The sequence below is a fragment of the Accipiter gentilis genome, chromosome 16 (genome assembly GCF_929443795.1).
Source record: "Accipiter gentilis chromosome 16, bAccGen1.1, whole genome shotgun sequence".
Taxonomy (NCBI): domain Eukaryota; kingdom Metazoa; phylum Chordata; class Aves; order Accipitriformes; family Accipitridae; genus Astur; species Astur gentilis.
Genome location: NC_064895.1, coordinates 10,866,292 through 10,879,613, shown reverse-complemented (window position 1 = coordinate 10,879,613; position 13,322 = coordinate 10,866,292). Strand labels below are relative to the sequence as shown.

General features: G+C 37.5%; 1 protein-coding gene across 6 annotated transcripts in view; it reads left to right on the top strand.

Annotated features, from left to right (window-relative positions):
• EIPR1 (EARP complex and GARP complex interacting protein 1) overlaps positions 1 to 13,322 on the top strand; it is a 102,125-nt gene that overhangs the window by 70,120 nt on the left and 18,683 nt on the right. For 5 of the 6 annotated variants that reach the window (XM_049818986.1, XM_049818985.1, XM_049818988.1 and 2 more), the window contains exons 6-7: positions 8,251 to 8,387; positions 12,940 to 13,107. In XM_049818986.1, coding sequence (XP_049674943.1) covers positions 8,251 to 8,387; positions 12,940 to 13,107 — 305 coding nt within the window. The remainder of the gene's footprint in view (positions 1 to 8,250; positions 8,388 to 12,939; positions 13,108 to 13,322) is intronic. The other variant, XM_049818989.1, reaches the window with a different exon arrangement.

Sequence of the window (13,322 nt, the reverse complement as noted above, 5' to 3'; positions counted from 1 at the left end):
AAAAAAGAAAAATCAACTCTCACCAACATTAAAAAGGGGGCATGTATTTAAAAAAAAAAAAAGTTTTCTGAAGAGAGACCATGGAAACCATTCACAGTTCCTTTGGAGGTTACAGCTGATTATACAAGGTGTCAGTTGGTGCTATGTAGAAAAATCTTGCCAGGAAGTCCACATTTGCTTTATATGCAGATGCACAGGGAGATTATTTAAATTACAAGAAACATTGTGTTTATTGTTCATTAGAATAAAAGGTTGTCCATTTTTGGCAAGTCTTAGCTACCTGATGTCTTATTGCTAACATGCTGTTTGGTTCTAGCAGACAAAGCAGTAAGTAGCTAGTAAACATATATTTTGTAGAGACTGTTGAGGGGGAAAAGTCTTTACAAAATATTCCTGTTACTTTAGACTTATAAGTGAAATAACCATGTACCTCTGTGTGTATTTACATTATTTTAACTGAATAAATCAATAGCCTAGGATTAAAATAATAATGTCAGTGTGTTTGCATTTTTTTCCCTTTTTGTCAAAAACATGATGGTATTTAAGTTGAACGACATGATCATCATTAACTAAAAGTAGGAACTTGTCCACTCTATCTGTATCAGGTAATAGAAGTAAGGAGGTATTCATTGCACTGGTGAGTACTGGTCTTCCTGTAAGAACACATTTCAGTGGCTTCCTTTTTAGATAGGTATGCATTATAGGCAATATTAATTTTAATGGCAAGAGGTAAACCCAATGCTACTCTTCATGGACTTCTCGCGTTTGTGAAAAAGTTCATCTAAAACTCAGGTGTAGTATTGGTGAAAAACTGAAAATATACGTGTCTTTAAAATTTTGCACAGACCAAAATTTCTGCTTGCCTACACTGATCGAAACTTCAGAGTCTTATTGGGTGCAATCTCTTCTATCTGCCTGAGACTTACAAGTCGTATTGTTTAATTAGAATTAGCCTGAAAAATTTTAGGGTTCCTGATACTTTCAGCGCTTCTTTGTAATAAAATTACTGGTGTGTTCATTCTCTGAATTATCTGGTCAACCTGTCATAGGAAACATTTACTAACCATAACTTACTATATAGTTTGGTAGGCTTGGTTTTTTTTTTTAACCTTTCAGAGTTTTTGCTAACTTGTTTCTTCATTATAGTATATAATACAGGAATACATGTGTGTATTTGCATTAAGACAAGCTTCTTCTGTCCTCTTGATCACTCCCTTTATTATTGTTTTGAGGACATTTACCTTCTGGGGTGAAACTAATCTTATGCTCACTGCATCATTACCCTTTGCAATTAAATTAGCTATTCTTTGCCATTTATAATCATTAGCTGAACCCAAGAGAAGCCCAACCAATCCACAAAGTCTGGATAGATTCTGCTGAAAAGATGACAGTTAATATTTCTGTATACAGATGTTAGCTCCAATGTCACCAAATCACTAGAACTCTTCCTTGGGTAAATGCCATATGTTTGGAATGGCAGATGAGTGCAACAGCATGAAATGGAGATGTTAAAATATCTACATTTTTCTGTTTGTCTTATGTTTTCAGAAAGGGGAGAAGTAGAGGTGTGGTTTTGATAATTTTTAAGCAAATGATTAATTAGATTCCTTTTAGATGTCTTGTCCCTTCTGGATTCTTTAGTAACATTTAATGTATAGGTGATCTTAATTCGAAACAATGGAAAATATCTGACAGTGGCACTCCAGGCAAGACAGAAGGTCTTGTGGGGAAGATTTCACACTGTCTGGGTAAAAGTAACGTACCCAAATATCGGAGGATGTTAGGAATAAGCATGGGATGCTTTCTTGGCAAGATGGCTGCTGCTCCTCAAGGCAGGAAATACATTGTGGACTTTAGTAGAGAACTTTGCAGAGTGCCCCACAATTACTGCAACTAGAATAAACATAGATTAAAGGAGGGCAAAAACCTGTCTGACAAAAAATGAAAGAGAAGTTAATTACTGGATCAGAAAGAGGATAGAAGACCAGTTCTTAAAGAGTTGGTGTTGGGATCAATTTTTTTAATGGTCTCCTTAACAGTAGCATAGAAGTAGGAGTGAAATGATGAAAATTGTTGACAACAGAAACTTGGAATGCATCATCAGTATATAGGAGTAACAATATATTTCAGAGGATGAACTTAATGTTTAGTTTAATTTTTGTAGTATAAAGCAGAAGACTTGTGTTTCAGGAACAAAAGAATTTTTCTTGCTGTGACATAGAAACTCGGCACTTAAAAATATGTTGATTCTCTTACTTAGCTATTCTAGGAATGACTTGGAGCTGCCAGTATGATGAGGCTATTTGAAAAGGCAAATGACTGTAAGATGATTCAGGAGACAAGAACAGTTATGAAAGGACTACGTGGCGTGGTTGCCTACAATGGGAGGAATTGAACTTGATGAATTTTAGATCCTCATCAATATTTCTGTTTCTGTCAATAAGAAGCCAGAAACACACTCATCCCTTCTTAATGTGGATCTCAAAATAGTCTTTCAATGGCTTTGTTACTGTGGTTATTAAAAGGACATCTCCTTGAGGCTGTCTTGATGTCTCCACACAACCTCTAGTATGAACAGAATTGTGGCCCATTTCCAGTTGATGAGGGTATGCTTAAAAAACAAAAAAATAATGTGTGTGATTTGTCTGAATGAATTTAATAATCACTACCATGAGTTAACTTCTTCCAGTTGATACTCTTTAGAAATTCTAAATATTTATGGACTTAATTGTTTATGATGTCTTCCCTATCCTGTCTTCACTAGGAGGCAGTCAAGATCAAATAAGCATGTGCTGCATAAGCCTGTGAATATTTCATAAGTGGAATAATGACTTAGTGGTCTTATTTAGAATGCACTTGAACATCCATCAGATTTTTAGTCTTACAACTTCTTGTGTAAGAGGTGAGTTTCTTAGGGTTCACTTTTTTTGTGTTTGGGTTTTTTTGTTTGTTTGTTTTTATTCTGTTTAAAACAGCTGCTGCTGTAAGGGTAAGAAAACTAAAGTTATTAAATATTTATTTTTTTAAAAAAGGCATTCAGGAGTCAAAAGGCATGTTTTCTCATTTATCAAGTAAAACATTTCTGTTTTTTTATCTTTCAAATAATTTCTAAGTGTTAAAAAAAACCCCAACAATATATTTTACATACTTCAAATTGTAATGGCCATTTTTATCAAGAAAGTAAACCAAAGTCATTTCCTTAAAGAAAATGCAGGATATCAATATATTGATAAGTATTTAGTAGATTGCTGCAGTTGCTAAGCCTTTACACAGAAATTTGCATCTTTGGTTCTCCCTATATAATGACTGATAATCCCATTTTTTCTAATGAGAAAATTCTGAAATAAGAAACTAGTCTGTTTACCAAGTGGATTGATTTTAATTAACAGAAATCTTCATATTTTTAACACTTTTATGCTAGCCTGTATTTTGTAGTAAAAATATTGCTTAAGTGTCACTGATAACCATTTATACGTACTAGGAAATTTAGCGTTTACTTTAATTTTGTACTTCTTTTCTTATCCAGAAAGATGTTATAAGTATTTATAAATTAATCAAATTATAGCACTAGAACATTATCTGTTTTCTACATATTTTGTTCTTAGGAGATGTTTTCTTACCGTTTGTGTCAAAGTCTGTGTCGTGGTTTAACCCCAGCCAGCAACTAAGCACCACGCAGCCGCTCACTCACTCCCCCCCATCCAGTGGGATGGGGGCGAAAATTGGGAAAAAAAGTAGTAAAACTCCTGGGTGAGATAAGAACGGTTTAATAGAACAGAAAAGAAGACACTAATAATGATAAAGATAACACTAATAAAATGACAACAGTAGTAATAAAAGGATTGGAATGTACAAATGATGCACAGGGCAATTGCTCACCACCCGCCGACCGACACCCAGCCAGTCCCCGAGCGGCGATTCCCCGCCCCCACTTCCCAGTTCCTGTACTGGATGGGATGTCCCATGGTATGGAATACACCGTTGGCCAGTTTGGATCAGCTGCCCTGGCTGTGTCCTGTGCCAACTTCTTGTGCCCTGGCTGGGCATGAGAAGCTGAAAAATCCTTGACTTTAGTCTAAACACTACTGAGCAACAACTGCAAACATCAGTGTTATCAACATTCTTCGCATACTGAACTCAAAACATAGCACTGTACCAGCTACTAGGAAGAGAGTTAACTCTATCCCAGCTGAAACCAGGACAGTCTGTTTGAGGGAAATAACTGACCTCCCAAATGCATGACACAATTACTAATTTTTAGTCATTCTACCTTAGAATTAGTTCATACATTAACAAAACAAAACAAAACAAAAAAAAACAAACTAAAGCCAATTTCTGCTTATAAAAACTTATTTATTAGATGAAGATAGTGTAGTAAGGGAACAGAGCTTACATGATTCCAGTTACCATTTCATCCAGAAGTTTACAGAACTTTAGAATTGGTCCTCTAAGCATTGTTTTTCACATGTTGTTAGAGGAGAAAAGTACAGCCCCCTCAGCCACCCTTAGAAGAGAAGTTGATAAATTCTGTGATTTGTCTGCTTCATGCTGCTCAGTTCTAAGAAAGGTATGCTGGTCCATACCCAAATCCATCCAGCCCAAGTATTCTGCTTGAAGCAGTAGCCATAGCAGACTCCAAGGAAAAGTTCAGTGGAGCAAATGTATTGGATACTTTGCCCTTAACACTCAGTCAGTCTTCTACTTTTTTCAATCCAAGAATTTTTCTGAGCCGGTTGTGTTTGTCTGTTTAGTGTAACCCTCAAAAGGTCTTTCTTCCACGTACTTTCCTGTTCTATTCTTGGACATAAGTAAGCTTTATGCATTCAAGTGTCTTTTGTCAAGGAGTCCACTGGGTGCAGAACCACTTTCTTTTGCTTACTGTTGAATCTGACTTATACAGGCTTCATTCAATGGCCCATAGGTCTTTTTTTGGAAGAGAGCATGAACAATTTGTTCACTGTCTCCATGCTGCTTGTGGTTTTTCTAGATAATTTCTGTGCCCTCTAGAGGTTAATATATATTGGGGTTTGGTTTTTTTAAGGATACTGCTTATCTTTTCCTCTTTCCAAATCAGTGCTTATGAGATGAAAATTTGAAGCAGAAAAAGAGGCATCTCAGTCCTTACTGATGTTTGATTAAAACATCAATTACTACAACTTATTTTTATTTGAATACACAGAAGTCAGTCCTTCAAAGCTAGGATGGACTTTCTCAGATCCAGATACTTTGCTTTTGTAAACTCCCTTCCCTCACTGAAGATAATATATACAGTTCTATTCTGATCATGTTATGTTGCTTAATTTTTTTCAGAACTGTCCATTTTTATTTCAAATCATTGCTCTCATGTAACTGTAGTATAATACCATACTGCCCTTTTATTATTGTTCTTATGTTACCAGCTTTAGGCACTGATCCACTTAAGCACTTATAAACGGTATTAAATCCATCTATATTCTGATAACTATTTTAGATGGTTCGAGATTTCATTTTGTCCAGACTTTTTTCTAAAGTCAGTGTGTGGTTCTTGCACAATGCAAGAACAATAGCTAATTCTGTTATCTAAAAGTAGACATCTGATCTTACTTGCTTCCTTTTTTTTTTTCTTACTGTTGTGTTTATAAAATATTATGATGAATTGTTTTTCCTCAGTATCCAGTGAGGCTCTCAGAGCTGCATGTCTTCATCTTCTGGGCAGCACAAATCCAAATCCTCATGTGAGATTAATGCCTAAAATATACCTTTGTCATGTTTTCCTTTCCTTCTGTAGGCAACTTTTCTGCCTCTAAAGTGGAGGGAAGAGTTCAAGACAAAAAGAAAGCTTACTTACCTGTCTGTATATTTAGTTATGAATTAAAACTAAAGCTAAGGTTTTTTTGAACCTGCATTTGTGATTCCAAACTACTAGCTTTGTTTCCTTCAAGCTCATTTCTTGGATTTCCAAGACTTCCTTGCTACAAGACTTCCTTCTGCTACATAAGGATTCCTCCTTATGTATGAAAATTTCCTTCCCTTACCTCTTAGCTGTCATTTGAATCCATGTAGTTCCTTTCCAGCTCATAGAAGACATGCAGAAGAACATTGAACAACAGCTTACTCAGTAACTTCTGGGATTTCATTTTATTAACAGAAATTTACTATGAGTTGATTGGGAACTTGGCTGTATTCATAGTTGGACATCTATAGGAGGAAAGATGTAATTTAATTTCTGCAAGTGCTTAAGAATTGCTTGGAAAAGCAAGGATGACAAATCTAACATGTATGTGATTTTTTTCATATATGTTGTTAAGAAATAGTGCAGGATGCGTGTGCTGGCCTCACCCCTAAACTTCTTCCTGAAAAGAAAAAGATTTTCATCTTTTGATAATAGTTTACATGATAAAAGTTGAAATGGAGACTTTAAAAAGATAAAATATGGCTGTAATGCTGGAGAAAGTATTGTCTACTGCTGACAAAGACCTTCTGCCCAAGTTATATTTTAGATATGTGATGCTTTCTGTCTCAAAAACAGATTTTGGAAATACCTGATGAAAGATGCTCTTTTTGTTGGTACTATCTCACTTTAACATTTGCTTCCCTCCTCTCCCACCAGTCTGAGCTTTGTGTGGCCAAGAGTGCTTACTAAAGAAAATTAGTTTAATTTTTTAAATGACCCACTCTAACTCTGCATAATCTCTTGTGCCTGGAATCTCGTATGTGTCAAAAAATAAACAGTGCACTTTATTATCCCATGTCTGGTGTCCTGTGCAGTATTTTTCTTTATATTAATAATCTGCAAGTTGTAGAAAGGCTTTCAGACAGTATTTGTACTTAAAGAGGAATGGTGCTAGAGGAGTAGATTTGACCACAGCATTATATCACTTATGAACACAGGAGCGATATATGATCCTGCATGCTGGGAATTCTACATTCTTAAAAAACAAACAAACAAAAACCCAAACCCAAAACCAACTGCAAAATGTTTGGAAGACAACACATCTTAGGTAGCATGGAGTTCAGTGATAGAAGAGTTGTGATTTCTAGATTGTTAATCTGAATGCTAAATAAATATGATCTGGGTAAAACTGTAATAGTAAAAAGTTAGCAATATACAGAAATGGACATTGGTACCATATACAAATAGATTTAAGCAGTCTTGTATTGCCAGCATATTTTTCTGTTGACATCAGTTAAAGTTAATGTAAGCAGTATGTATGTTTTGGCCTTTTTCATGCATCAAAGTGTAATATTTCTGCTGAGAAAACTTCTATGTAATAGAATATTTATGATGTGTTAGGATTTAGGTAAAGGAGAAAAGTGATCCAACAAGATCCAGCACAGTAATCTGCTTTTGTGAAATACTTAATGAAACATTTTGAAATATGAACATCACGTGAAAGGTAACCAAATAAGCCTGCTGTCTGCCTAGCCTCTGGAAATTTGTATAAATTTTATATCTGATTAAAATGCAAGTATTTTGGTTTTTCTCCCCACCCCCTTTTAGATATTAAACAATCAGTTTCAGTGAGTGGTTAGAAGTCAAAGTAATTTGCAGTGTTTGCAGCTTCATTTTTCCGCACATTCACATGGAATTGGAGGATAACTTGCTGTACAACTTCAAAGAGAAAGTTGATGGCTTTGTACCTTTTCATGAACTGTAGAGATGGAGAGCTGTCTGCTCAATGACATGCAAGCCTGGTTTTGGAACTGAAACCTTTAATTCTCACAGATTGTAGATTTTTGATCTAGTACTCACTGTTATTTTAATAGGCGTGTATGTGATGACATAGGCACCTGGGCCTTGATTTTTTTTTTTATTTTTAAAAGCTGCTATACTTTACTGAAGAGTCTTTGACACTGTTCCTACTGATAAAACTTGACATTTTGACATGGAAAAACAGTCTTGTAAGACTGTTCATGAAACTATATGCATGTGTGTGTTTGTCTGAGGCAGCTACAGATTTGTGCAATGTGCCCATATTGTCTATCTACTGTTTCAACAAGTGATCTGAAGTTGCTTATTTTAGTTTATAAAGAGGTGCAGTATTTCTTATATTTCTGGATACATTACACTGCATAAACCTTTGTAAAAATTACTTTGTGAGATACAAAATCAGCCCTAGCTTTTAATTTTTTCCATTTTTTTATCCTAGGATTTTGATAGTCTGTTACACTTGGAACAATAGGCTATTGTGCAGTTTTTGTCTTCAGTGGAACTAATTTCATTTTAGCGTTACATTTAGAAACATTGCCAGCTTTGTTTCATTATTTTAGCTCTCTAGTTCTACAGCCTTGGAAGGGAAAGGACAATTAAAATTTACTTCTGGAAGATGGAGTCCACACCATAATTGTACACAGATTGCAACAGCCAATGATACCACTGTTCGAGGATGGGATACACGAAGCATGAGGTAATGAGAAATTGCAGTCTTGTTCTCTAGAAAATACAGTCTCCTTTGAAAATAGATTTTTTCATTGCTCCTAATGTTTTGGGTTGTTTTTTTGTTTTTTGTTTTTTTTTTTTAAATATTAGAAATGTGGCAAAGCTATCACTTAGGAATAGTTGGGCTTGCATAGCTGATATATTTGCAATTTAATAAAGGGTTTTCTCTGGTTTTCCCCCCTCAGCTTTAATTCTAACTTGTATGTTGAGCTTTACTGAAGTATGTACTAGTCTCAAGATGATTTGCTCAATATATAGGCATTACCTGAATGAAGCTGTCCTGTAATTCAACCTGAAAGTGTTTTAACAGCAGTCCTGACTATGCTATGAACTGTCTTCATAGCATACTATTTAAAGGTAACTTTAATCTCTGAAGGTAGCTCATAGGTTAAGTTCACTCTTCACTTTTCTGATTTTAACAAATAGTATGCTATACTATATTATATTAAAGATTGTAGCATGGTGGTTATATGAAACTACTGAATCTATCAAATCATAACCAAATCAATTAAAGCTTTGAATATACCTAATAAGGTGTTTTCCCCCCTGCTCAGCTGTGATTTTGATAAGCAAAGGAGTAATGTTGTGCACATCTGTTGCCATGACTACTAAAGCCTGTGCAAGCTTTTTTAAGATACGCTTTATCCCCTTAGCACATAGTAATTTATCACTAAACCGAGAAGACTGATGTCTTGTAATAACTTTTGTTGCCTTAAAGGGGGATGACTTTAAATTTAGTTCTATGGTTCCTGCCAGCTCAGGGGTGTAGCAATAAATCCCCGTGTTTGCCAGCCTTGGGTGTTTTTGCTGAAAAGGTTTATTTAATTTAAGGAACAAAAGCTAAAAATACAAATATAGTAATTAAAAGTCACTTCCTGTACGTTTGTCATCAGGTTTGGAAGTCCTGTTCTTTGCCTTGTAAAAAGATATATAGAAATCTAACTCCGTATATATATGTGTATGCTTTCATTTATGAAGACTCTTTTAAATGAAGTGTACAAGAGAGGAAAGAAAGGTCAAAGGAGAAAGGGTGGGTTTTTAAGTTGCCTTTTTGTGATGTTTTTGTAATCATCCTATTTTTAATATAAAGCATGCAGACCTTAAGATTAAAGCCTGTGTTTCTAAGCAGAAAATGTTAAATGTTGTGAAGTCTGCTAGATGCTCTGTCTCATTAGAAAAAGCATCTCTATCTTGCATTAAATGAATACTCTGATTAACTTTTATGAAAGATAGATAGTCCAGATATTAACAAGATTCTCAATGAAAGCGTAGCTTGGTCAACAAAAGCAAACCCCACAATTCTAATTACTTTAAGTGAAGCTCAGGTTAGATAGTCCTTGAACCAATTTACGAGTACTAGGCTATGCCAAAGAGCTGTTTGCAGTGTACTTGAAAAATATGTGCAAGACTAAGTCTCATCTGCAATTACACTGTAATATGTCTAGAATGATATGAATATTTGATAATGACTAGTTAGGCTAGAAGTAGGAGTTTAAAGTCAGGGCAGTATAAGATGCAAAAAATGAGGAGGGGTAGGGCATCAAGGACAGAAAACTGCTATACTGGCAAAGAATAAGAGAGGAGACATACTAAAGAAGTAGCCAGAAATAGGCACTTCCACATAGTGTGAGTATGATAGCTGTAAGATAGAGGGAGTATATTATTTTGGACATAGCAAACAAAGGAGGGGAGGAAAAAAAGAGGTTGGTGAGAAGACTCTAAGACTAGACTGGTCTTAATCCTAGACTAGCAGTCTTAATCAGAGAAAAGCTTGTGAAGCAGAGGAGACAAGACACTACGCTGAATGGATTTAAAGAGAGAATTGTATCAGGAAAATTCAGACTCCAGGAATATATTCTAAAAAATACAAAAAAAGAATATGAGGAGGTGGAGCCAGTAGCTGGCAAAAAAGTTCATGTGGTCTGGTCTTAATTTATGATGTGAGTGGGAAATTCAGTGTAGGTATTATTGCCGTGGGTAGCATGACAGAATGAAAGAAAAGAATATTCATGTTTGGGAAGTGTATTGGCTTTGTGTGGCAAGGTTTTGGTGGTGGGAGGGTTACAGGGGTGGCTTCTGTGAGAAGCTGCTGGAAGCTTCCCCCGTGTCCGACAGAGCCCATACCAGCCAGCTCCAAGACGGACCCATCGCCGGCCAAGGCCGAGCCCATCAGTGACGGTGGTCGTGCCTCTGGGAGAAGAGATTTAAGAAGGAAAGAAAGTTGGTGGGACAGAAATGGCAGCCAGAGAGAGGAGTGAGAATATGTGAGAGAAACAGCCCTGCAGACCCCCAGGTCAGTGAAGAAGGAGAGGGAAGAGGAGCTCCAGGCGCCAGAGCAAAGATTGCCCTGCAGCCCATGGGGAAGACCCTGGTGAGGCAGGCTGTCCCCCTGCAGCCCAGGGAGGTCCACGGGGGAGCAGATCTCCACCTGCAGCCCCGGGAGGACCCCACGCCGCAGCAGCGGGATGCCCAAAGGAGTCTGTGACCCCATGGGAAGCCCATGCTGGAGCAGGCTCCTGGCAGGACCGGCGGATCTGTGGAGAGAGGAGCCCACTCTGGAGCAGGTTTTCTGGCAGGACTTGTGACCCCGTGGGGGACCCACGCTGGAGCAGTGTGCTCCTGAAGGACTGCAGCCCGGGGAAAGGACCCACGCTGGAGCAGATCGTGAAGAACTGCAGCCCGTGGGAAAGACCCACATTGGAGAAGTTCGTGAGGACTGTCTCCCGTGGGAAGGACCCCACGCTGGAGCAGGGGAAGAGTGTGATGAGTCCTGCCCCTGAAGAGGATGAAGCGGCAGAAATAACGTGTGATGAACTGACTGGAAACCCCATTTCCCATTCCTCTTTGCCACTCGGGGGGGGATAGGTAGAGAATCTGGGAGTGGATTTGAACTGGGGAGGAGGGAGGGCTGGAGGGAAGGTGTTTTGAGATTTGGTTTTATTTCTCATTACCCTACTCTGGTTGATTGGTAATAGATTGAGTTAATTTTCCCCAAGCTGAGTCTGTTTTGCCCATGACAGTAATTGGTGAGTGATCTCTCCCGTCCTTACCTTGACCTACAAGCCCTTTGTTATATTTTCTCTCCCCTGTCCAGTTGAGGAGGAGGGAGTGATAGAGCGGCTTTGGTGGGCACCTGGCATCCAGCCACGGTCAACCCACCACAGGATGGAAAGGGATCGAGTGGTCAGAATGATAGTTAAGTTGGGATAAAGACTTTCATAGTAAGCACTGCTGAATATACAGTGGACAGTGTTTTTTCTTTTTAAGCCTTTACGCACATTTCCATGAGCAATGCAAGAAGTGCAAGAAAGAAGTGAAAGGTGCAATAAAGGAGGAAAAAAAGTGTTTTATTGCTGCAACCATGTTTGAGAATTAAAATTTTCCCATAAAAATGTTTCAAGAGATTAAGAGGAAATGTTGAATTCAGCTCCCAGAATATCTGGTAGAAAGGCATACCTCAGTGATATCCTTAATCTCTGAAACTGAGAAGAGTATTGACCTTGGATATCTAAGTAATATCTTCTATCCCGACTGACTGCCATAGCTGTCAGGATAGGGCTTAGTATAGGCCTGGTGTACTTTGAATCTCTCCTTATGGAGCTACTTTGCTTTGTATTAGTAGTTAGGTATTAACAGCAAGAGACTCTCTATCTGGTCTTGAGAGGAGACCATATGTACAGCGCAAGAAATAGAAAGTTTTGGTCAGTCTATGTTTTCTGAAGAGAAACATCTTTCATTTTAAGAAAGAAAAAAGTTTACAAAGTGTTGACAAGTTCTGGTGAAGGTTGTAGGAGACTGTCAAATCTAAGCAGAGCTTTGGTAGATGGTGGCTTTGAGAAAACTGGTAATGCAATAGTGGAAACAAAACAAAACCCAAGTTTAAGCGGCAAGGTAGGGAGACAAACTGGTAGACATAATGTTTTGAATAAGGATGCTACATTGTTAGCAGTACTACAAATGCTTTCTGAAGTGGTCAATATGGATGAGTATGCACATGGCTTGAGTAGTTTAAGGGCCACAGGTAAATTAATGATAAATGCCAGAGCTCAAAAAGGTTAAGTTCAAAACAGTGCAATAATAAAAAGCTGTTGTTCATATGTGTTGCATCCCTTGCATCTCAGCTTTTGATGTAGGGAGAACTAGATGTTATAAATACAGAATTAATATAATTACTTAGGGGTGGAGAAGCTCTTATCTGAAAATATTGTGGTTTAGTAGCAGACATTTCATAACAGTTGTTAAGAGAGCTGTGCTAGAATCATCTGGAACAACTGTTTCCTTTTAGCTCCAGACGATCCTAATGCAAACAAGCAAAGAGCAAAGCTTCAATGCAAGCTGAGAAATCTATACAAGTCACTGTTGTTAACAGCTGGGATTTCCCTAAACTATGTACCAGCGGTGGGAACTCTAGGTCTGCGGGTGCTAAGGGGATTATGCAAGTTTCCAGGGAAACAGATTCCTGTCAGTGGAGTGCAGTTAGCTTTTTATAGACCATTTAATTTTTTTAATGTGTTTTACAGACAGATATATTGCATAGAAAATGCACACGGACAGCTGGTACGAGACCTAGACTTTAATCCCAATAAACAGTACTACCTGGCTAGCTGTGGAGATGACTGCAAGGTGAAATTCTGGGACACAAGAAATGTCACTGAACCAGTGAAGACACTAGAGGAGCATTCCCACTGGTAGAACAAATTATCTGCATGCTGTTTTGTGGGTGGATGGCTTATGTAATTTATTCAGCTAATTATTTTACTGTTTAGGAACAATGCAAACTAACTATGTTTGTGCTATTGTGAATAATCATTTTTCTGCACAGAGGAAAGGTTTCAATGTGTGAATGTTCCTTGTGTGATTGTAAATTAAGAGTTTAGACAACGTTAGTCTAATTGGCAAGAAA